This window comes from Rutilus rutilus (genome assembly GCF_951802725.1).
Source record: "Rutilus rutilus genome assembly, chromosome: 21".
In the NCBI taxonomy this organism is placed as follows: Eukaryota; Metazoa; Chordata; class Actinopteri; order Cypriniformes; family Leuciscidae; genus Rutilus; species Rutilus rutilus.
In genome coordinates, this window is record NC_140226.1 from 16730017 (window position 1) to 16755810 (window position 25794).

The 25794-nt window shown below is 36.6% G+C and overlaps 1 protein-coding gene across 4 annotated transcripts in view; it reads left to right on the top strand.

Moving 5' to 3' along the window:
* rgs7a (regulator of G protein signaling 7a) overlaps positions 1-23963 on the top strand; it is a 63521-nt gene extending 39558 nt beyond the window's left edge. For 2 of the 4 annotated variants that reach the window (XM_084393354.1, XM_084393355.1), the window contains 16 exons: positions 1802-1898; positions 4454-4504; positions 7165-7271; positions 7634-7685; positions 9298-9362; positions 10094-10170; positions 11480-11561; positions 13311-13385; positions 13740-13838; positions 14475-14536; positions 17086-17196; positions 17285-17410; positions 17532-17718; positions 17817-17906; positions 20261-20300; positions 22885-23766. In XM_084393354.1, coding sequence (XP_084249480.1) covers positions 1802-1898; positions 4454-4504; positions 7165-7271; positions 7634-7685; positions 9298-9362; positions 10094-10170; positions 11480-11561; positions 13311-13385; positions 13740-13838; positions 14475-14536; positions 17086-17196; positions 17285-17410; positions 17532-17718; positions 17817-17906; positions 20261-20281 — 1302 coding nt within the window. In that variant the 3' untranslated portion in view covers positions 20282-20300; positions 22885-23766. Of the gene's footprint in view, positions 1-1801; positions 1899-4453; positions 4505-7164; positions 7272-7633; positions 7686-9297; positions 9363-10093; positions 10171-11479; positions 11562-13310; positions 13386-13739; positions 13839-14474; positions 14537-17085; positions 17197-17284; positions 17411-17531; positions 17719-17816; positions 17907-20260; positions 20301-22884 lie in introns of all 4 variants that reach the window. The other 2 variants (XM_084393353.1, XM_084393352.1) reach the window with 1 other exon arrangement.
* The last annotated feature ends 1831 nt before the right edge of the window (positions 23964-25794 follow it).

Sequence of the window (25794 nt, forward strand, 5' to 3'; positions counted from 1 at the left end):
AATCCATACTCAGAACTTGTCCTTTGCATTTAACCCATCCAAGTTAGTGCACACACATTAGGAGAAATGAATAGTGAACAAACTACCCAGTACCCACAAACACACACTGCAAACCATGGACACACACTCCAGGGGCAGTGGGCAGCCATTTGCTGCAGCGCCCGGGAAGCGATTGGGGGTTAGGTGCCTTGCTCAGTCATTTCCTGCTGGTATTGAGAATTGAACCCGCAATCTTTGGGTTACCAGTCTGACTCTAACCATTAGAGCCCCTATCAATCGTGGCCTAATATTGTGTTACAATTAATTTTGCTGGTTGTTGGTATACCTACCACATCCACACTGTAGAATATTTTTGTTAAAACAAGGAGCTCAAGCCATTGATTTAAATTTACCCATGAATCTCAGTGTCGGCTTAATAAGAATTCTTAGCCACAGATTGGCTGCAGTACTACTACGACTGATGCCAGTGAGGCTTTTGGGACTTCATATCATCACACATCATTGCACCATACAGCTGACTGAGATATGCTCATCTTTATCTCTCTCTCTCTCTCTGTCTCTCTCTCTAAAATGTTTCTATTACAGTCGTCAGTGTGAGTGGAATGCTCCGATCCCTCATTACCTTAAATTAGCACTTCAGTGTTTGCCCACCAGCCTGGTCTGCATTGTCGACAAAGTGTATGTTTGATTCTCTTTCCCGCAGTGAGTGCGTATGCGCTGTAGGTAGCTAGTAACTGCCACCTAAAAGCATTTCATCTCTGGATATTAAAAAGAAGCTATTTCTGGAGTCATAATAATGGTTTTCAGGGAAATTTAACAACATTTTCTGTTAGGATTCTCTCCAAAGGCATCACAGCCTGAAGGAACACTCTGCATCAGTGCAGCGCCCACTGATGTAATTCTGCATGTTAACTGGGCCTCCCCTTGAGGCAATTGTCTCTTACTCTCTCTCAGGCTATCTAAACACTCACAGGTACAAGCTCATATACTTTCACAACATGTTCTGCATATACATATACAAACACCTCCATATGTATCGTGTCTCCAGGGCGCATGTTGTTAACCTGATTTCGATGTGGTCTTATGCTGGAGTGATGTCACTGGCAGCTGTAGAGCACTTGGTCACATGTCCAGAGTGCGAGTTCCCTGGCGACGCTTTGAGCTGCTAGCCTTGTTAACTCGAAGCTTCTCTAACAACAGTCCAAATGTCAGCGGATCAATGAGCAGGTGACATGATCGGTCCCGCTCTGCCCCAGGTTTCTCATCATCTAATAAATAGGGTTGTTATTTCCAATGACTTCATTTGCTGAAGGCTGAGTTGATCCTTAAGACAAGCGTCCCGTGGGCTGTTATTGTTACATAGTTATATAGTAAGTTCTGTGGCCTCACACTCTACTGTGAATGGCTGTATTATTCACCATGTTTGAGTCCTGATTGTCTCTCCAGAGTGTTTAAATCTAACAAAGATTTATTATATTGCATTGTATTATATTATAATACATTATATTACATTACAGTGGAGTCCAAAAGTCTGAGACCACTTTAATATTTGTTTGTTTATTCTAGAAAATTGTAAATAAAGAAAATGTAGGGATTTTGAAGAAATTCAAAAGATAGAAATATGTTTGCTTGTGTTCTTCATAGATGCATTTGCAATAAAAACATTATTTTAAAAAAATCATGTTTTTCAACTCATGGAATATTGACACTGATTTGTATTCTTGTTTTTATCCCATGTTGCAGCTGCATCAAATGCACATATGTTTTTATTGACTTGCATCTCTTTCTCTCTCTTGCTTAGATGGAGGATGTGATTGCCAGGATGCAGGATGAAAAAAACGGCATACCTATCCGTACAGTGAAGAGTTTCCTGTCCAAGATTCCCAGTGTCTTCTCTGGTAATTCCCTTTACACCTGTTTTAAATACACTGCGGTTCCAAGTTGGCGCTGAGAAAGCAGAATTCAGCAGGAGCCAGTGCCCCACAGCGAGCCTGAAGACCAACACAATGAGAACTCTGCCAGAACTCTGTAGTGCAGCACCAGTATCTCTGGTGATAGCCTGATCTCTATCAAAGGTCTCTGGCCTGCGTTGCTCTGGTGGGGAAGCACAGTGCATTCTGGGTATAAACAACAGGCTTTGAACTGTTTGTCTATGGGACTGGCTCATTATGTTTATTCATCCTGAAACAGCAATTATAAATGCAGCTAATGGAATATTCCGAATTATTTTCAAGCTAATGTTTATCGACCACATCAGTGGCATGCTGTTAATTACTACAGACCATCATTTTGCAGTTAATTTTCACAAAAAAGTTGAAATTATTGTTTATGGTATTTTGTCTGTGGTCCACTGTTTATTGGATTGGATAATAATTGCACTATATTTACATATCAGAGGCTGTAAAAGCAGTGCAAATGTTATACTTCCTTATATGCCGTAATCCATTTTAGAAGGGCAGGATTAGGAAGGAGAAAGCGAGAGAGAAATTCTCAGAAGGATGTTCTTTGGTTCCTCTGACTGCGGTCCCTCCGAGGATTCATTAAAAGGCCAGCTTCAAGCTCTAACACCCCAGTCTCTGCCTCTCTATGCTTTAAAAAGTCTCTCACGCTCTGGGCTTCTGCTGTCTCTAGGGACACACCTCTCTCTGCTGATTGGCTGTGCAATAGGGTCTCTGTGCATAATTTGGGAATACTGGATTTGATTGGTCAGTAAGGGTTATCTCGGAAAGATATTTCTCAGAAGAAACTGTTCACGGTCTATTAATTTAGCAGCGACCAGGTTGAAAATGAAACACTGAACAAAATTGTTTAAAAAACTAATTTTGCTGTGGAAAATGGTCATTAATACTTAATGATGAAGTTTTTTAAAGGGTTCCTGATTAAACATATATATCCCCACCCCTGTCTCATGCCATTAGTTGAGCCAATATCCCCAAAGTATCATGTCAACCTACCAGTTATGTTCTTAGAATTGTCTCTGAATATTAAGATAGGATTGGATAAAGTGTTTTTAATTTTGAAATAATTACAGTACAAGACAGTGCTGCGACATAATTTTTTTTGCCCTGAGAGTTTTACAGGAATTATTATAAAGATATGCGTACCGCACTGTAGGCATTAATTTATTTTAGGTGAATATGCAGGAAGTAGTTGACTTCTTGGTTGCTTTGAGAGTCAGACAGAAAGAGGACAAATAGGGGTTTATGCGTGCAGAGGTAAAGATTATGATTTTCTGTTAATCCACTAAATATTCCAGCGAAGCTTTGCTGAGACTGAGATCCTCTTTGGAGCATCCAGAACCCCTGTACTTAACTTTAGCAGAATTTATACAGTTCTGCTGCTTAGAGATAGAGAGCCAGGGCTTGGTGGCATTAACTTATTTGCTCACCAGCCACTGTGGCTTGTGATTTCCAAAGTTACTGGCCACTCAGCATTTTCACTGGCAACAATTTTGACATTGATACCATGGTGAAAAACTGCCATATAGATATTTGTAATATTATCTCATAATTTCGCAGCAGGTATATTAAGCTGCTGTCACTTTAAGACCTGATACACGGATCCATTATACTGTTACACGTGTTTACTTTCTCAACTGTCTACTGTTTACATGAATACTCGCAAAGATACTCTCATTTTGACATTATTTTGTGTGTATTTGACTGTTTAAGTGCAAAAAGCAACAGAAAAAAACGAAATATAAATACTGTGAGGTGGTTTTATGTGCGTGCACTTTGGCTGTGAGCATAAAATCTGCGGGAATGAGTAAAGTTGTGCGCAATACGTGCAAATCAAATGCCAAAATTCAAGCTCTGTAACACCAACAATATTCACCTGGAGCAACTGAAACGTGTAATTGAGGGGAAGCGGGTTTGTTTGTCAACTCGTAGTATTGGAAGCGTTTCAGATATTTCATTATCGAAATGTATGGAAAAATCTATATTTTTGACAACACAATGCATGCACTTAGTTTATTATTTCAGATGCCTTTTCAAAAGACTACCATTGAAAAATGTATATAGCCTATTATATATCATTTTCAACCCGCCAAAGTGGCTAGTAGGAGTGACTGCGTTACACTCCACTGCTGAAATCCACTTGCATTTGGCGGGTTGGCAGGTGTTAATATCAAGCCTTGAATGTAATTACAGAAAATGGTGAATGAAATGTATGGATGCAATGGAGAAAAAAAATAAAAGATCAAGTTTAGCTAGAAAAATGTCAGACTGAAAATATTGAATGGACTATACTGTAGAGTAGACTATTCAGCTGTTGATACAAAGACTATTTTTATTATTATCATCTGTAGTTTGGCAAATATTTCCACTGATTATGAGTTTATGGCAGGTGGATGGAGAACATTTCTTACTAACCATGAAACAATATTCTGCTGAATTTTGAGTGATAGAATTTAGATCAACATTTTAAATAATAATCTTCACTTCTTTTCCAGGCTCAGACATTGTCCAGTGGATGCTGAAAAATCTATGTATCGAGGATCAAGGTGATGCAGTCTTTTCTTTAATGACATCACTGACAGTGCTGCAGCTGTGATGTGCATAAATTGAAAATCTACTTCTTTTATTTTGATTAATTCACATGCACTCTTTTCTAAAAGTCAAAATCATATCTTCAGCACACAAGGTAATAGATTCAGGATTTGCATAATCATAATTATACTGTAAGTTGGCAAACAGCTAATGTCAGCATCTCCTGTTACTCCTTTAATTAAAGAAATCATTTTACTTGCATCTACTTCTTTAAAAACAAGAATGGGAAAGCTACTTTGAAACTGTAGCCTGTGAAGCAAGCAATACAAGAGTAATTTAACTATTTAGTTAATAGTAAAGCTATTCTTATAAAATAAAAGCTGAACTTTAAACTGCAATTCATTCAAATGACTAATAGTTGAATTTATTTTAATAAAGGGGAGACACGTTTTTTTTTTTTTTTTTTTTTACTGGTCAATTTTGAGATTTTTGGCTATTTGTCTTCAATGACATGTCTTTCAGACTTGTGGTGAAAAAAATGTCCAAAATACACATTTAGGTCTTTATTTTACTACACTTTGTCTATTTGCGCCTGTAGATTTCTCCTAAATTCGACAAAAGTTGGCGTTCTTAATCAACATGCTGCTCCGGGATCGCTGTCTGCACCCTGTCATCACATATACCGTTGGAAAGCTCTCTCTCTCTCTCCTGTACAATGTTGTCGGATCCAAATATGGTCATTTCCTTTTTTATCTGCAACCAATCGTGAAAGTACAATCGGGCATTTAACTCTAAAAGCGAAATCTCATTGGCTGATGTAAATTTTTCTCAAAATGAGCCAGAAGCCATTTCTCAGAGCCAGAAATCTCCACTTCAGCAGCACTTCCATACACCAAACTTTCCAGTTGTATTCCTGTCTATATTCTTAAGGTTTTTACTGAGCGGTTTGTTCATATATCATTCAGATTCTGATTTATACAACATTTTATACCTAAAAACGGGACGGAAATACATTTTTTTTATGGCTGTTGACAGTTTTTTCTGATTAATGGAGTGATAAAAAGAGATATCCAGAATCCCCTCTGTAAAAACCTTTGACTCTAATATGTCAGCAAAATGAAACAAGAATTTTGAATCTGGCTTTATCCAATGTTCAGATTTCTCTTCTGGAAATATATGCAAATGAGTGCATATTTAATGAGATACTACCTAATTTACATATTTATACATAAATATTCTAAAACTTGTAATACAAAAGATAATTGTCTTAATGTCAGTAATAAACTGGGGAAGTTTCATGCTGATATCTATTAGTTAATTTTTTTTTCCTATTCACCTGGGTTGTCTCCCCTTAAAAAATATATATGTATATTTGCTTCTTTTTTTTTGGACAATACATTTGTTCTTAACCCATTGATTGTTGCAATTCCTAATAAACTTACTGGCCGACTAATGTTTTATTTACTCATCAAAGCCAATTTTGATTGCATTTGGTGCTTTCAAGTCTAAACCTAAATAGAGGTATTGTGAAGGTGGATATGGTTTTAGTAAGGAAGGAAACACAGCAATGAGATTGGATTTGTTTCTGAGTAGGATGAATATCACTCTGCTTTAGATTCCCTCTGACAAATATGACAGGTATGTGAGAGTTAGTGTGTAATATGGGGGCTCTTCTCAGACAGGAAAAGAGCAACCAGATAAGTGCACTGAATCTCTCAGTATATTCAATAGACTGGAACCACGGAGAGATAAAACGAGAACTTTAAAAAAAAAAAGTTCTGTCTCTCTCTCTCTCTTTCTCTGTTCAGTTCTTATACATTGCTGATTAGTGGAATTTACCTCATGAACATGCCTGGTGGGAAGCCCTCATCAAAACAACAACATCTGCAAAAAGCATATTGCTCCCTTGAAAGCAAAGGGATATTAATTTGCAATCAGCACAGACACATACTCTAACATGCACACTCACTGTAAATACTGTATTGTAAAAGTTTAATAGATAATTATTTATTGACGCTTAACTTTCTCTGGTACGGGTTTTGCAGAGGAGTGTGTGGTGCTGTAGGAAGGGAGCATGGAAATAACTTTCTTCTGCAACATACTGAATATGTTGCAGTAGAATGTTATTTCCATGCTTCCTCTTGTAGACTCCCACCATAACCTAGTTACCTTAGAGTATCATTTAAATTTCAAAGTAGATTATTCAATTAGAATGGGGAAAGAAACTTCTTATAGATTGGAATATTTTCTGGAATGAAAAACATATCTAAAATCATCATCAACAAAGTTCTGGGAATACCATTGCACTCTTTTCAATTAAAAAGCCTTTATTATTTCATGGCTCCCTGCGGAAGACATGCGCCGAAACGCATAGGAGAGTTTTGTTTTGAGTGTAGCCATGAAATAATAAAGGCTTTGTTGCCAGCACTTGGTTAATGAACTATGATATACCCTAGACCATAGAGCACCTTTATTTTAATACTAAAATAATTCTCATCTCTTTGTTTGAGGATTACCTAAAAGTATTTTGTTTTGCACGAAAAACCTACAGCTTCAAACCGTTTGTTCTGTTTAGTTTCAGCGCAGGATAAATAATAATGATTATCTTGGCATAAACGTTTGGGCTGCCCTTTCATATCTGGACCCCTAATAACACTAATAATTGTTTCTCTAGTGGAGGCTCTTCATCTGGGCACACTGATGGCGGCTCACGGCTACTTCTTCCCCATCTCTGACCATGTGCTCACTCTTAAAGACGATGGCACGTTCTACAGATTTCAGGTCAGTCGTTTTGCTCATTTGAGAAACAAAATAGAAACGGAACTTTTTGGAAACGCTTTAAAATATAGCACCCATACAAAATATAGTGCATGTTATTGAAGTTAATTACATAGTAGACTAATAACATGTAGTTGCAAGCTCGCATACTGATTGCTCCATCAAATAATTACACATTAAGTTGTTAATCAGTACTTTCTAATGTAAATATACAATAATCACTGTAATCAATGTTAAATGTAACTACATTTTCTTTATAAACAACTGCAATCGTCTTGGTTTCTTTTGTATACGAACTGTGCCAGTTTTCATATTACACTGCATTATGAGTAATGTAGTTCATAGTGTGCTCTTTCTTCTGTTAGACTCCGTATTTCTGGCCCTCAAATTGCTGGGAGCCCGAGAACACTGACTACGGTGAGTTTTTGTGCGAGATCTGTTATCTGTATCTTACTGAGACCAGTCTATATGAGTGTGTGTGTGTGTGTGTGGTCCTGGTAAACCCAATGTTATGGGGACAAAATATCTCCATAAAGATGTTAATATCCGAAATCCTTATCCTTGTGGGACAGTTTTCTGTTATGAGGAGGTTTAGGGTTAGGAGATATAATATACAGTTTGCACAGTAAGTCCCCATAAAACATGGAAACCCATGGTCCTTAACTGACCCGCATGCGCAAAAGAATGATAAAAAGACGTCACGCAGCACGCCGTCAGCTGTAATATGGAAGTAAACATGGAGGACATTAAAGTAAGTGATTACGTGTTTATTTATAGTGTGATCTGCCGCAAAAGCCAGCGAATTCATGCACAGGCAATATAAAAAATGAATACATTTTTTTAACATTTATGATACAAGCCCTCATGTTTTGCTTGTATATAGAGCTGTCACTGTAATACTTATAAGTTCTGACACATCACTGTGCTTCCACTGACTACCTTTCACAAATGTCTTGATAACTTCGGGAGTGTAAAATCTTTGAAGGGACTCCCATAAGGCTGAATTGTGACGACTGTTGCTCTCTAGAGTGACGTAAAAGTCACATGAATTCTGATATGACTGTTCAGACTGAGGTCGCACTGCAAAACATCTGCGGATTTAGGACCACATATGGAAGTGGCACAAATCGGAATTGAAAAGATGTGGTTCCATGTGGTTTGTGCCGTTCACACTGTTATGAGAAAAAACAATCTGAGTTACATGTGAGCAAAAAAAATCAGATTTGGGCCACATTTACCTGCTGTTGGAACGTAGCCTAATTCTCACCTAGGCTGCATTTATTTGATCAAAAATACAGTAAAACAAAACACAAACAGTAACAGTTTTACATTTTTTTGAAATGTATTTATTTTAAATGTTGAAAATGGTTGTGCTTCTTAATATTTTTGTGGAAACCATAAATCTTTGAGTTCCACGAGAACAACTTTTCTTAAATTCTTTTATAATATTATACATTTCGTTACTGTCACTTTTTATCAATTTACCGCATCCTTGCTAAATAAATGTATTAATTTCGTTTTTAAAAAATCGTACTGACAGCAAATTTTTTGGTATACTGGATGTTGCTTGCAAAAAGGTTAATTTTTCACAATACACAACTACTTTTGAATGATTGTCAATAGAGAAAGATGCTTTGTGTAGTTACGACATCTACCAGCAGGGAATAATAGAGCTAATAGATCTAGTGGATGTACAAATATTTATGAATATTTTTGAGGTTTAAAGAAAGTTCATGTCATTTTTGTATGTTATTATACTTTATGAAGAAATACCTATGAACACAATTGATATTCCCCTGTATTATGGTTGTGTGCATGAGTGTGCCTTGGGTTCGGTAAATTATGCTTGTTATGAATTCAGCAATTAGAACAAAGCAACGCTCAGGTGCGATTAGGTACAAGCTGGTGTGAAATATGTTAAATGTTTACTAAATATTTTAGTACAACTCATTTGAAAGCCCAGAGGGCTGCTGAGGTTTGAGGACGTGCGAGCAGTGTTTCTCACACACTTCTTGGTGTCTCTCTATAGCTGTGTACTTGTGCAAAAGAACAATGCAGAACAAAGCACGTCTGGAACTTGCTGATTATGAAGCTGTAAGTAATCTCCTATTTTTTTTTTCTTCTCCCTTCTCTCTCTCTCTTAATTGTAACAATGCTTATCTCATGCTTTGTACTTCAGACATTATTAGATAGAAGATATTAAGAAGATAATAAGGTAATGACAATCTTTAAAAAGAAAGTATGTCTAATCCAAGCTGGGTTTTAAATGTCAGGCTTTGTTTGAATAATCCATGTAAGCTCTCCAGTAGGCCTGTGCCGATCCACCAACGTCTTTCTCATATTGAACTGAGAACTGTAAACATGTAATCATTGTGCCTCCTCTTCCTTTTTCTATTATTAAAGGGATGGTTCGGAGTAAAATCAACCTAGGGTCCTTTGCACCATGACCTCGTCAAGCACACTTGAAGTGTTTGACCAAAAACAAAACACTGGTCCAGCTAATCAACCAATCAAAGCACATTGCACTTTTCAGAAGGCGGGGCTTAGTAGAGACAGGAAGAGTTACAGACTTGTAAACAGAGAGTTACAGACAGACTGGGAAAAGAGGTGCAGCAATAATGTAAAATATGTGAAAAATAATTAGTTTTTTGAAAAATCAAGCATGAAAACATATTCTAGTAGACCCCCCCCCCCCCCCCCCCCCTCTCTTTAAGTTAAATACATTTGAAAACACTCTTTAAGTTAAATAAATGGCTTCTATATCTCCAAAAAGTCTTTGTTTTTTTAAACTTTGTTTAAAAATGCTATTTTTTTTTCTCTTCCAGGAGAGTTTAGCGCGACTACAGCGGGCATTCGCCAGGAAATGGGAGTTTATATTTATGCAAGCAGAGGCTCAAGCAAAGTATGTATCTTTCAGAGTGTGGTCAGTTCTGGTCTTTCCCAATCTTTATTGGCTATTTTTCTTTGTGCATTTGTAAAAGCATGCCACCCAGTCAGAAGACAGGAAAGTATGGAAGCTTGTTTCCGCCACAAAATAAAAAAAATTAAATGATAATTGCGACTTTTTATCTCAGAATTGCGAGATACAAAGTCAGAATTGCGTGAAATAAAGTCGCAATTGCGTGTTATAAAGTCAGAATTGCGAGATATAAAGTCAGAATTGCGTGAAATAAAGTCTGAATTGCGTGTTATAAAGTCAGAATTGCGAGATATAAAGTCGCAATTGCGTGTTATAAAGTCAGAATTCAGACTTTTTTTCTCGCAATTGCGACTTTATATCACGCAATTCTGACTTTATAACACGCAATTGCGACTTTATATCTCGCAATTCTGACATATTTTCTCAGAATTGTGAGATATAAACACAATTGTGAGATATAAAGTCCAATTCTAAAGGGGGAAAAAAAGACGGACTTTTTTTTTTTTTTTTACCTCAGAATAGTTTATCTCACAATTCTGACTTTATAACACGCAATTGCGACTTTATATCATGCAATTCTGACTTTATATCTCCCAATTGCGTATTATAAAGTCAGAATTGCGTGATGTAAAGTCGCAATTGCGAGAAAAAAAGTCAGAATTCTGACTTTATAAGACGCAATTGTGACTTTATATCTCGCAATTCTGACTTTATATCTCGCAATTCTGACTTTATAACACGCAATTGCGACTTTATTTCACGCAATTCTGACTTTATAACACGCAATTGCGACTTTATTTCACGCAATTCTGACTTTTAGATCTCAAAATTCTGAGAAATAAAGTCAGAATTGCGAGATGTAAACTCGCAATTGTGAGATAAAAAGTCGCAATTATCTCTTAAAATGTTTTATTCTGTGGCGGAAACAAGCTTCCATAGGAAAGTGACTCTTTACACAGCAAGAATTCAAATATTAATCGCTGGATCTCTTGAAATATCTGTTAATCTGTGGGTTTTCTTATGTTGTCTGTGCTAATGGATTTTAAAAGTCTCTTGGACATAATTTGCACTGCAAAATTGTTTTTGGATTGGACAGAACTTGTCTTATAAGTCACTTCTGCTGCTTAAATTGAAATTCAAGGCAATTCTGTGAGCACTATAGTGCCTCTGAGTGCCAAAACAGGCAAGTTTATGACTTTTCAGCTTTGTTGTACGGTTCATTGCATGTTTGTCTTTTCTTTTGGAAGTTAAATGCTTTAATTGCTTCGGCTTCTGTGTTCTGTCTGTACAGAGTCGATAAGAAAAGAGACAAAATTGAGAGGAAAATACTGGACAGTCAGGAGAGAGCTTTCTGGGATGTGCACAGACCAGTGGTGAGTGAATGTGTGTGTAAAAGCAGGCAAGTCCATGTAAGAACAATGCAGCTATTCTCTTTTCCTTTTCAGAATTATTCTTTGTTGTTCTCAAGTGTTTGAAGTTGTTCCCTCACAGAGGAATGACACAACCGTGTTAAAGCACCTCTGGGCTGATGGAATAACCTCTGAGCTTGCAAAATTGCTGGCTAGCCCTAAAACTAAAACACACATTCTAACAATCATATATCATCGATTTCCTTAGACAATATTCTACAAAGTAAAAAGTGAAAATGTGCAGGTGTCCCCTAAAGAGATGTTCTTACTTGATCTATATTATATATTATATATCTGTTTGATATATCCTATATTATATTTTAATATGTTTATTAATTTATTATTAATTTATTTTATTTTATTGTACTATTTATTGTTAATAATTAATGTATTTTTTTATTTTAACTATAATAGTATCTACATATATTCAGGCTAATACTAATTTCAAAAACTGTAATGCACATACATAAATATTTATGTATGTTTGTACACAGTATATAACCATTATTATATTGATCTAACCGAGAAAGCGAAGAGCCTATGATTTACTAGGATTGTATTACTAATAACAGTTCCGCAGTAGTAACTGTAGTTACAATGCATTTCATTAGATTTTTCTTAAATAGTTTTTGAAGAATATATATTTTATAGTATTATTATTATTGTACCATTCTATGTGTTTTTGAGTGTCTATGTGTGAATCACCTGGTGTGTATTGCTTTATGCCTTGTGTGTATTTAAGCTGTTTGTTTTGAAGGAAGCAGCAATTTCTCCCTCAATTACATTGAGCTGATCCTTCTCATTAGCAATTTCATGCTAACTTGGCTTGATCTTTCAAGCTGACATGCAATAGTGAGATGCTGCAGATCATGTCCATATATAGCCAGTGTGGGTTCAAATGGGGTTTATTACAGAACTCTTGTGTCTTGAGGCTGTTTTCTCTCTCTCAACATACATTGGAGGCTTGGACCTAAAGTTCATCCTATATTTGAGTGTAGAAACATTGGGTCCTTTGTGAGCTAAAATAGTCCAACCCACAGGAAACTGTTTGACTGACAGTTCCATGCCTTTTAAAATATCACTTCAGTTTCCTTAAACAGGAGGGAGTATACAGGTAAGGTGCACCAAAGATATGTACGTAGATGCAATATTCGACTGCTACAGACATGTCGGCCATCTTGGAACGGTCAGCATGTCGTCAGTCACAGTAAGAATCAATGATGCCACAACATTGTGCAGCTTCTGGTTGTAAAACCGCAGAGATTTCAATTCCTGAAGAAATTCACAGGGATGTGGGACAGAGAATGTGTTGGTTTATGTGTTTAAATTTATTAACTCAATACTATGGTACTTTCTAATGTTTTTACTTTTACTATGAAAACTTTTTAATGCCATGTTAGCTGACGCTTTCGTCTTGTAAAATCATCTACTGAAGTCTATTGCAGATCAAGATATTCATACATGTGTATAACTACGGTTGCAGACGCACAGTCAACTTGATCTCGAATGTTCACGGACCAGCTTTGACCGTTACAATACGGCAACTGGCTTACGTATAGTCGCTAATGAAGAATCTATGTATATATTTCTATGATGTGCAAAGCATCAGGTGGTCGAAGCAACATGGATGCCTGGCAACCATAAATTATAGGTCATCTAGAGAATTGACAGTTATATTGACCGTGTGTGTGTGTGTGTGTGTGTGTGTTTCAGCCAGGGTGTGTGAACACAACAGAAGTGGACATAAAGAAATCATCCAGAATGAAGAACCCTCACAAAACAAGAAAGGTGATGCAATAACACCAATGTGCAAAGTACTTCAGCTTTTAATCTCCTAAACCATGTGACTAATCACTAAAGCAGTTATCCCACTCATTATATTATGGAACCTTTGCATTTGACAAATGAATCAATCAACCACTGAGCCAATCAGAATACCAAATCAGACTTGAATCAATCCACGAATCAGACAGCCTAACAAAATCCAACACTTTACCAATCAAGAACAGCTCACCTCAACAGTCGCGCAGCTGTCCATGTGAAATCCCCAATCACTGATGCAAACACACAGAAATCTCTTCTCTAATTACTGATTTAAATTTATGTAAATATGGTTGTAAATTATTCTGATGGTTTCCACAGTCTGTGTATGGCCTTCAGAATGACATTCGCAGCCATAGCCCGACCCACACACCAGCCGCTGAGGCCAAGCAACCAACCGAGGAAGAGCTTCAGGAACAGGTAACGCCTGCTTGGTCCTGTGTGTTTATAGGCAGAGTATTTCAATTAAACATTTTTGTTTAACCAATATTCCACTTGGTTTGAGATACTCTACTCTAGCTGGACTCCCAGCCTAGCCAAGCTGGTGTTTATCTGGCTAGCCAGTTGGATTTCATGGCTGTGAATTAAGAATTCGTTCCCATGACAAATTAATTTGTTCACTTTGTGTCATTAAATACTGGCCCCGTTATACTAATTCAGTTCCTTGTTTTAATTAAATTGTGACCATAATTTAACTAAATTAAAATTAGGAATCAAATTAGAACAATGTAACCACCGTTTAAGTAAAATGGGGGAATGAATTAACATGTGGCCATGAATTAATTAGTTATGGGAACAAATTCCTAAATCATGGCCACAAGATCCATTTTTTTTCTTCTGCATGGCATATGTGCAGGGCTCTATAAAAAAGTGACCAACGCTTTTTCAAACTTTCAGAACTGATCAGCCTGATCAGCTGTTTTTTTTTTCCAGCAGCTGTATGGAAAACTGCAAATTTTAGTTAATTAATGGCTGTATTTGCCACCTGTTTACACACACACACACACACATACCCACATACACTCACCCTGACTATTACCACTTTTGTCCTTCCAGATCAAGTTTCGGCAAGCACAGTTAGACCGGCATCGATTGAAAATGTCCAAAGTTGCAGAGAGGTAAGTCAGAGAGTGAGAGAGAGAGAACATCTGTGCTGTGATCGATCCACAGGTCTTCATTATTCTACAGTGCTTAAACATTTTCTTATCGATCACTTTAATAGTCTGTGTAGATATTGCTCATGCTGACAAACACGTTTCTGTTTCTCGTCCTCAAATTTTCTTCCTCTGTGAGATCAATGGCTCTATTAGGATGCCACAACATCTTGAAGCACTAAGATTTTAGTGCAGCGTGAAATTAAACTCACTTTGCAACAATAAATGATGGTCCAAAATATAAAATGTGCATCAGTGTTTGAGGAAGTAGCGTGCGTTTAATGCACACTATAATATCCAACTGGCAAATAATCAATTTTAACTTGGAAACCTGGGATCAAGGATATATTTGTTTTCACAATCATTGTAATGTTGCCTTGTGTATAAAGTCACTGATAAGCATAACACATTCAGATATGTGCTGCGGATTTTCCTGCAATAACACGACTGCATATTAAACATTTCAGAAAAGCCTCTATATGTGTGTGTGTGACCAATTCGCAAACGTACACGGCAAGATTTATCTGACAAACCAATTATAAGTCATATCCAATCCTATCATGATGGAGGCATTGCCTCATCTCACGTGACTTTCCCCTATTCATTCTCAATTACCCCCCACCAAACCCACTATACGCTTTAGGGGGTCTGTTAAAAGTCAATGGGCTCAGGGGAGGCAAGCCTCCCGCTGTAACTTTACCCGCGGGTGTCGCTGTTGGACAGTGTTATTTTAGAAAAACAAGTGATTTATACACTTTTTAATGTCACATTTTGTAAAATTATTTTCTCATCCAACTTTTTTTAATAAAAGTAATTTGAGCCAATGGGTTCGCTTGGGGTCCTAACAGAGACCCGATTTCAAGAGAGGACCTGATTTGCCACCATACCAGGTTGCACCGATAGACGATGATATTGTGTATCGACGATATCCATAGATGTCATCAAAGCATCAGCTGTCAGCATATCAAGAGGATTTGGCATTTCCAATTAATGCGTCAGTTAAAAAAAAGTTACACATAGGTCCATGGAGGACAAAATATATTTGTCAAAAAACTGTCATAAAAAAATGTCTACAGACTTAAGTTTGGTCTCATTTTAAAGACCCTTGGCGGATTATTGTTGACATGAAAAAAGGTTAAAAAGTGAAACCAAAAAAAAGGTTATAGAGGTTTAAGTTTATGAAAGTGATTTATGAACACATTTTTTTATAAAACATATATTTTATGAAACATGTTGAACTAGAAAATCAAAGCCATAAATCGTGTCCCAAATTTGAGGTTGATATCTCAAAAAATTTGCTTTCAGTAAGATTTTGTCTGGGCGCAGTGCCATATTTTCCATATTAGATGTTAGCAAAACTCCACTGGTGCACACAGTGGTTGGATTTGTGATTTCCAGTAGAATTTTTCTCTCAAATATTACAAGCACACACACACAATTTTTTTTATTGCACACATACAAACCACACTCTGACATTCATACCAAAACACCCACAAAATTATGGCTGCATAATTTTTCCAATTGGCTCAATAATATGCAGAAGCAGAAAACAGGAATAAAGCAAGTATTTGCTTTATAGGCCAAACCTGAGAAAATGGCACCATCTGGTAATTTTTTTTAACATTTTTGAAGCCTTGCCAACAGAATGAAAGCCTATTAACAAAGATTACATCATTTTATAGTTTAATGGCACTTTTAATGAGTTTCAGTGGGGACATTTTTGTCCTTAAGGTCCTGAGTGGAACTATTTTATGTACCTAGTGCAAAATAGATTTATTTTGAAAGGAAATAGGGGTGAAATAATAAAATTATTCACACATGTGGCACATTTTATACAGTTGGCATTAACACAGGCAAAATGATCAAAAAAACGATGTGCCTATAATACCGTTATCAGCACATATTGAAGTAGATGCAGCTCTTATTGTCTCTGAGAGAGTATGCACCGTTAATGCAGCGTCAGATGTCAAAAGCTCAGTCAGTTTTTACTTTCACTTTATGTAGTGAATAAATGTCTAGGGTTTGAGACTTCTTCACCGACAGAACTTTTGCACAAAGTTTGCATATTGCTTTTGTGATATCAACAAGTCATATTTATGGTTTAAAATGGAAATATTTCCAATATTGGGCATGACATTTTTCTTTATCAACAATTGCTCTCAAAATAATGGACAATGGTTCACAATTTGCGGGCGTGAATTCCTGTGATAAAAAAAATCAAGTCAGTTATTAAATAAATGATTAAATAAACAAGTAGGCATTACACACACACAAGGTTCATGGTAATTACTTGCTTTTGATAATGAATAATACAATCAAAAAGAAACATTCCCCAACACCAATGTTTTCTTATTGAATAGTTCAACTGGAAAATGAGTCATATAACTAGTATGTTCTGGCACCTGAATATATCACAGTGTTTTGGCATGCTTGTTTTACTAATAGATAGCGCCCTTAAGTGGCCTTTTTCTTCCTCTCTTTTATCCCTAACTCTGTTTTTGATGGTCTTGTAGTTTGCTGAGTTATACTGAGCAGTATTCAGACTATGATCCGTTCCTGTCCACTTCTGATCCCTCCAACCCCTGGATATCAGATGACACAACGTTCTGGGAGATGGAGGCCAGGTCTGTTTCAAAAATACACACTAAATATTATTATTGTTTTTACAAATCAGTGTGTATGTATAATGTGTTTTTGTGTGTGTTGGAACAGTAAGGAACCTGGTCAGACTAGAGTTAGACGTTGGGGTTTTAGAATCGACGAAGTGTTGAAAGATCCCATTGGGCGAGAGCAGTTTCTCAAGTTCCTGGAGTCTGAATTCAGCTCAGAAAACCTCAGGTAAACCTACACTTCCTTTTCATGCCCCCTGCTGGCGGTTGAAGAGTAACGCAACTACTTTTGCCGCATGCATTGTCTTTTTATACTGCAAATTGATTCTCTTTTGTTATCCAAAACTCAGATTCTGGTTGGCAGCGCAGGAGTTAAAGAGGAGGCCGATCCGTGAGGTGCCAACACGGGTGCAGGAGATCTGGGAGGAGTTTTTGGCTCCTGGAGCCCCCAGTGCCATCAACGTTGACTCGAAGAGCTACGACAAAACCACACAGAACATCAAAGACCCTGGACGATACGCTTTTGAAGATGCACAGGTGAGGATTATGTGTTTTTAGCAGCTACAGTGATTTTCATTTTCACATTTTTTTAAATGAAAACAAGCCATATAAACATGTAAATGTGTGTCTCCCAGGAACACATCTATAAGCTGATGAAGAGTGACTCTTACAGTCGTTTCATTAGATCCAGTGCCTACCAGGAACTTCTGCAGGCTAAGAAAAAGGTAAAATGTTTTAAGCAATTTGACAGGATAGAATAACTCATCTTGAATACTCTGACTGCATCTACATGCCCTGATTGGTAAATGTACTACCGTTCAAAAGTTTGGGTCGGTACGATTTTTTAAGTCTAATTTATTTGATCAAAAATACTGTAAAAACAGCAATATTCGAAATTGTATTACTATTATTTAAAATAGCTGTTTTCTATTTTAATATTAAATTTTATTAATGTGATGGCAAAGCTGAATTTTTAGCAGTCATTATTCCTGTCCTTCAGAAATCATTCTAATATGCTGATTTGTTAACCAAGAAAAAATGATTTTTATGAATGTTGAAAACAATTTTTTCAGGATTCACTGACGAATAGAAAGTTTAAAAGAACAGCATTTATTTGAAATAGAAATGTTTTGTAACATTATTGATGACTTTACTGTCAATTTTGATCAATTCAATGCATCTTTGTGGAATAAATGTATTAATTTATTTCAAATAATAATAGTAATAATTAAAAAAAATCGAACTGACCCCAAACTTTTGAATCATATTGTATGTGAAATTAATCTCATATTATATAGAAGTATTTGCTGTATATCTTTGTGTCAGATTCATAAATCAGTGAATGTAGATTTTAGGTTTGTTTGTTTGTTTTATTTGCATTGCATTGAACATGTTATCAGTAGAATAGGCGCCGGTCCCCGAGCCCCCACGGAAATGGTCGAACACCCACAGAAAAACACGAGATAGTCTCCATTCATTTTAGCCAATAAAAAAAAATGATTGCAGCTTTTAGCCATGACTTTCCTCTCGTTTTTATAGTTAATTTGAGGCCGTTTCCATGGCTTTATTTTAATGACAAACATTGAGAGACATTATTGTAATGCAAGAACGCATCCATGTAATGAAGATCTCCGCTCGCAGGCAGATCTTTTTCACTCGAGCACAAAACAAATACAGCGATCTCATGATTCTGCTCTCGCTCAGATTTTACGTGTGCGCTCTCAAACTTTGTCCTGTGCACTCGTGAATTCTCTAGTCTCCCGAATTTAATGTTGCCAGAAGCTTTCATCCACCAGACTTTCATAATTGACTGATGAAATAACACCGCGTACTTTTAAATTGTAAAGAAATTACGGATTCACATTTGTTTCATGAGGTAGCCTAGGATTTTCAAGCTGATTTTAGTCAGCAAGTTATCTAGTTATTTTATTATTTAATAGTTGCTTATTGTATATAGGTATTTATTGAATTTTACTTAGTGAACCGCTACTGATCATCAGGTAGTAGCCTATAGGCTATGTCAGCGAGAGCGCGATTCGCGACAATAACACTCATGGAAGGAATGTGCTTTTGTTCACGTGACACGAATAACTTTTATGTAATTCATTCATCAAGCGCACCATTGAACGGAAAAATGACAGTAGCCCACCCTTGAAAAACTGTACAGTAGGTTATAATTAATTACTGAGTAATGAGAATGTTAAAATGTTTTAAGGCATTTGTTGCTTATGTGTAATGCACGTACCACGACAGAAACATAAATCTATGATCTGTAGGTTTATAGGGACCTGCTTGAAAAATAGCTCAACTTTAAAAAAACATTAGTCCCTGCATTCTGTTCTACAGTGTCACTCTCTTCCGGCTGTTTTTGAATCCAAGAACATGCTTCCTGGAATACCAAAATGTGTATTTTGGGATTGAGGTTATGATAGCATGATGTGAATTAGTTTGGTGCAATAATAATGATGTTTTATTAATACCAGCAGTAAAAGGGAAGTATTATTATTTGGGGGAATATTATATTTATTAGAAACCACAGTATAAAAAATGAATTAGTGGTGCAAAAGCTCCAGAAAGAGACAATCTGTGGAAATAACTAAGTGTTAAATCTGATACATTTGAATTGACACAAATAGACGGATATATTAGCCTGATTCTATTTGATATACACATACTCATTCAGACACACCATGCTGTAGTCCCTTTTTTCACTCTTTATCTTGTTGACTGAAGTCGGGAAGCATACAGGATCGCAGAACCTCATTTGAAAAGTTCACTCGTAATGTGGTAAGTGGTAGTGGCCCCGCCCCCTCAGTGATGGCTTACCTGACCAATCAGACAGCAGCTCTGGTCAGATGAAGCTTGTTTGGTTCTTTATCCCGCCCCCTCCCCCAAACCTTGTGATGTCATGTTAATTCATGTTTTCCTACAGGGTTAAGCAAGCTCTTCTCTTCTTGTTATTTGTGTCATCTTTAAATGAAGTGTTTAGCTGTGGGTTTGCATGACTTTGCATTTTGGTCTTCTGTTGCAACAGCTGCCAAAATGTGTACCTGTTCACTTTTCTCTATCTTGTCCACAGAAAAGTAAGAACTTGTTTTGAAGGAAGGCATTTCTTCCAGGTAACCCTGCTTCTCCTTGACCTGTGTGTGTGTTGCTCCTGTTCGTATCTGTCTAAGGCCCTGTTTACACTAGTGCGTTTTCGTTTTAATATGCATAACTTTTGCTACGGTTACGCCTGGCATCTACACTACTCCGGAGTTTTCGACCTTCAAAAACTGAGACTTTTGGAATCTTTTGATTCTAGTTTGAAAACTCTGGGGTTGCATTTCAGTGTGAACAGACCAAAACGGAGATTCTTGTAAAGGAAAGTGTGGCTTCCCAAATTACGCTACCAGAACACAACGATAACAAACCAGAGCTGTCTCTCTCAATGGCTCTGTAATAGACCAGCCTCGACGACCGTGTTAACAATAACACTGAGATTGAACTGCAAGCTTTGCTGACTTTGTTGTGCTTTTTAGCAGCCATTGTGCAGTTAAACTCTGCATTTAATAATACTGCAGCTGCCTACATGCGCAAGAAGCAAGCTATTATTAGAGCAATTGGCAGCTGTTTACACTACGCACATGCCAAGTGTGCATGAATGATCATGTGGTTTTAGTCGTGTTGCGTGAACAGATTTTTTTTCTGAAATGCAATGGAAACGCTAGCCTGGTAATACCAAACTCTGCTACTTCGCTTTGCTTCGTAGACAGAGTCTGGCATGGCATAATTGAAAAGCGTTTTCTTTCTCGCGGAGAGGCGCTTGTCTGAAGTTTAAAATCATTGGTTCCCGTAAGCCAATCACATAACGTTTGGTTATGGCGCGTGTTATGCGCATGCTCAGGCGCATCTAACTTCCACTGTAAACACATGTATGATGCGAAAACAAAACCATCGAGCGAAATACCGGAGTGAACATGGCTGTGAACGACTTTTGCAGATTATGTGAAGTAAATCTACGCATCCACGGTCCAATCAGTGTCTACGTCACGGCTCTCAGCCCGCCTCTCAGACTGAGTACAGAAGCGAAATGAAATTGAGCGGAAGTAAGAAGTCTGACGTAGTCAGGCTATGGAAACGCCAGTATGGTCTTCATTTTAAAGGGTTAATTCACCCAAAAATCTAAATTCTGTCAGTTATTACTCGCCCTCATGTTGTTCCAACCCTGTAACACTTTCGCTCATCCTCGGAACCCAAATTAAGATATTTTTGATGACGTCACACGCATCACACACATGACAAGCGTCGGCCAATAGTGAGCCTACGTTCTGACGTACAACCAAGAAGCGCTGCGCTGTTACATTACGTGAACTCACTCAGAGGCCCACACAGAGGAAAATGAATAGTTGAATAAAGTCATTATTTTATTTTTTTGCACAAAAAGTATTCTCGTCGCTTGATAAACTTGTAGTCACTTGGACTATTTTACAGATATTTTTACTAACTTTTCTGGGCTGGCAGATGAAATTACATAGAAGCTTATAAAGGAGTGAGCCAGCCCTCAGATTTCGTCAAAAATATCTTAATTTGTGTTCCGAAGATCAACGGAAGTCTTAAGGGGTTGGAACAACATGAGGGTGAGTAATTACAGATTTTCATTTTTGGGTGAACTAACCCTTTAAAAAGCTGTTTTGAAACGAAAACGCATTAGTGTAAACAACACTTGAGTAGTCTGGGATACATCTGATGTTTCTGTTGAAGGAAAAGATCACCCAAAAAACATTGATTTATTTTCTTCCATTCAACACAAATGGAGACAAACGTTTTTTTTCCATACAATGAAGGTGAATGGCGAGGCTGAGCTACAAAAATATTACAAAGCATCATACAAGTCATCGATATTGCTGTTTTATACTGTACAAACTAAATTAAAACTAAAAAAAAAATTTTTTTTTTACGAAATAATTTTATTAAACATCATTAACTCATTGTTCAAAAGTGACAGTAAAGACTTTTACATTGTTCCAAAAAATGTCTGTGAAGTAAATTCTATTCTTTTGAACTTGAATCTAGAATCCTGACAATAACATATATCACGGTTTCCACAAAAATATTAAGCAGCACAACTGTTTTCAACATTGATAATAATCAGAAATATTTCTTGAGCAGCAAATCAGCATATTATAATGATTTCTGAAGGATCATGTGACCCTGAAGACTGGAGGAATGATGTTGATGATCACAGGAATACATTTTCAAATATATTAAAATGGCAGACAGTTGTCTAAAATAATAATATAATATTTCACAATATTACTGTTTAATTGTATTTTTGCAGCCTTGGTGAGACTTCTTTCAAAAACATTTTACAAAAACTTACCAATGCCAAACTTTTAAATGGGAGAGTACATTCAAATATGAAATAATTGTAATACAATTTTTTATTTAATTTAATATATTTTCTATTCAATATTTGAGAGCTACTGTAGAAAACAAAACTTTTAGTGAATAACAAATGACCTCACACTAGAAAGTTTGGAACAGCGTGATGACGAGTATGATGGCATTGTTTTTTTGGGGGGGTGAACTATCCCTATAATATAATTTTTCTAAAAGGGGTCATTTTCTGTTTAGCATGCTTAAATATTGATATGTTGGCTGTTGTCACTGCCCAATACCATATAAAATCATTTGTCTTCCCCTTTTTGTCTCGTGTTTCAGGGGAAATCTCTGATATCGAAGAGGCTGCCTGCTGTCGTCCAATCTTGCTGAGCCTCAAACAATCCACCGAGGATGAGGACGCTGTCATCTTCATCTCTGTCGTCTGATTCCAGATACCCTGGACAACGGACCAAATCACGTGCATGTCCAAGAGACTGAATTTTTACATCAGTTTCTACTTGCTACTTGCTAGTTTCAGTCTTTAAGACAGTTAGACGTGGACTTCAAATATTTGGGAAATGCAGCAATGTCTTTCAAAAGAGGAAAATGATCTTCTCCTCTCCTCTTTTGTCTGTCAGGACTGTCTCCAACTGTAGACTGATCAAATGATGTCAAAACCAGAAAATGTAAAATAATAAAAACCACAGTTAAATATAACAGCGTAGGCACATTGTGTAAAATCGAGAAGCTTTAGACACAGAGATGATCTCTTCCTACTCACATTTCATCTCTTTTTGCATTGATTTTATTGCACTATAAAGGATTTAGCACACGTTTGCTTATCGCACATGTGAAGTCGCATGGGATATATCTGAAAGCGACTGGTCTTGCAATCTGTCTCGTCTGTTCATCTTTGTTGGCTCCCTCCTTTATTTTTTATACCATATGTAAACACTTTTACTTGAAAATGTATTAAAGTCAATTCGTTGTCTGAAAGCCATGCAGTGATTTCTGTTTCTCGGTGCCACCTGTATAGCTGTCAATGGCGATGTCAGAGCTGTTACGCGGTGGTAGAGCATTTACTCTTGACAGGTTTGAGCTGTAGTGCTCCCATAGGAACGCAGATTTGAGTCTTGATTGCATCATGTGCTCATTCCATTGGCAAAGTCACTTTCCGGTCTAATACAGGGCTAAAAGCAAACAGTATTACTGCAGAATTCACTACAATACGTCCTGAATTTAGGTGTCACTTGGTGGGGCTTTAATTATTTACATGCATGCGTACATACCGGTTATGGAGCAGGATAACACCATAATAAAATCAAATTAGTTTATGGTATTCTGATCATTTGCATTTTAGTTACTTTGATCTGCATATAAATAAAACAGTATTTAAAACAATTTTAAATGTAATGATCATACTTGCAGTTTGTATGACTTCATATACTATGAGTAAAATTTACTTGGAATATGGAATTAAGTAAACTTTACTTAACCTAGTTAAGTGAAAGTAACAAAGAAAATAAGTAACTGTAACTTGGCTAGTAAAAGGTTGATTAATATATTAATTAGTTGAAATTTCCTTTGCATTACAGTTCACTCAAACAATAATATTGAATTATACCAGTCATTTATAGTATGTGCTTTACTTAAATTATCTAAGTAATTTATACTATAGCTTGTCAGATGTTAAGCATCATGTGAATGCAAAGACCTCAATACTTGGTAGACAATACACAATGATGGTAACATTTGATGGATCGTTTTTGTGTTTGAATGTGTCATTTTGAGCAGAAAATGTACTCGAAATGTCACAAAATGGCAAGTTACTAATCCTGACAACAAAAGCAATGATAAAACAGTGTAAATACAGCTGGAAACCAGTGAAAAATTAACCTCATTAATTATTCAAGGTCCAGTGCATGGGAACCCCAGTATCAGAAAAGCTGAGTAATTTTTACTTAATTTAATTGAGTTGATATTTACTCTTTCATTTCTACTCGCTTGAATTAAGTACTGATATGGAATTTACTTCGTTTTTTAAATTCTTGCCTGAACTAAACTGAACTTGTTTTTTTTTCAGTAGTATTTACCTCACCAAAAAATCATTTTTTACAGTGTAGGTTTTAAGGATTGAATGTTAAAACGGCTTGCCATATACTACATTACCTTTTCAGTTAACTTTTTTTTTATACATTTCAAAAAAAAAAAGATTAATCCAATCTTATTTCTGTGAAAATACATGCCTGCACATTGTCAACTACCCACATTCATAATAAGCTGATTGCTGTTGCTTTTTTAACCACTAGAGGGCAATGACTCCATCCACCAGGTCATTTTCCTGAAGAGTCTTCGAGTTACTGTTTGTATTTGATTATTTGGTCAGTTTGGTGAGAACAGCACTAAATCTTGAGGTCCAAACTAACCTATCCAACACTAACAGTCAGCTTTGAGCAGAACCATCTAGTTTGCTGCTATCAATACAATGAGGAATTTAACATGACATCTGAGCACTTCAGCTTCTTTAGTTTCAACCAAAACAGTCTATATTTGTGTCTGATCATTGTGTACAATGTCTTTTTGGGTGTTTTCATATGTTCTTCGCACTGTGGATTGTGTGTGTTTGTGTGATTGGGAGAAAAATAAAAGAGAGGGAGGTTATTCTTATTGTGGTCAAGTAGAGATGAGTTCAAAACCACACAAACAACAGAATGAGAGAACGAATGACAGAATAAGCAAAGAAAACCAAAGGAAGAACAGTCAGTACTGTGTAACCTTCCAAGCCAAATGGAGATTTATGGATACACACATTTCAACTTAAAAATGATAAACTGTGGAGTGAAAGATTAATGGTTTTGCATCTAAAAGCTTTTGTCTTTTTAGGCCACATAACACATCTGCTTTGCCTTGTCTTGATGTGCTGTCAAAACTTGTTTATAAAACCATTTTGTATTTGGAAAGACACTCGAGAAAAAAAACTTTAGGCAGGACCTCAATAAAGCCACAGTGAAAATTTCCCAAATGTTCCAGAAACCGAGCCCACACTTTTTTTGATTGAACCAATATAAATATATATAAAATGATCATCTGGATCAAACTCGTTGGTTTAGCGATGTATTTTCTATATTTAAAGAGATTTTTCACGGTAAAACTGCAACTGTGAGCATGTTAACTGCAGCAGTCAAGAGGGACGGGGTTAAACCAGGGATGCAAACTGCAGTTGAGGGAGCGAGAGAGGCAGAGAAACTG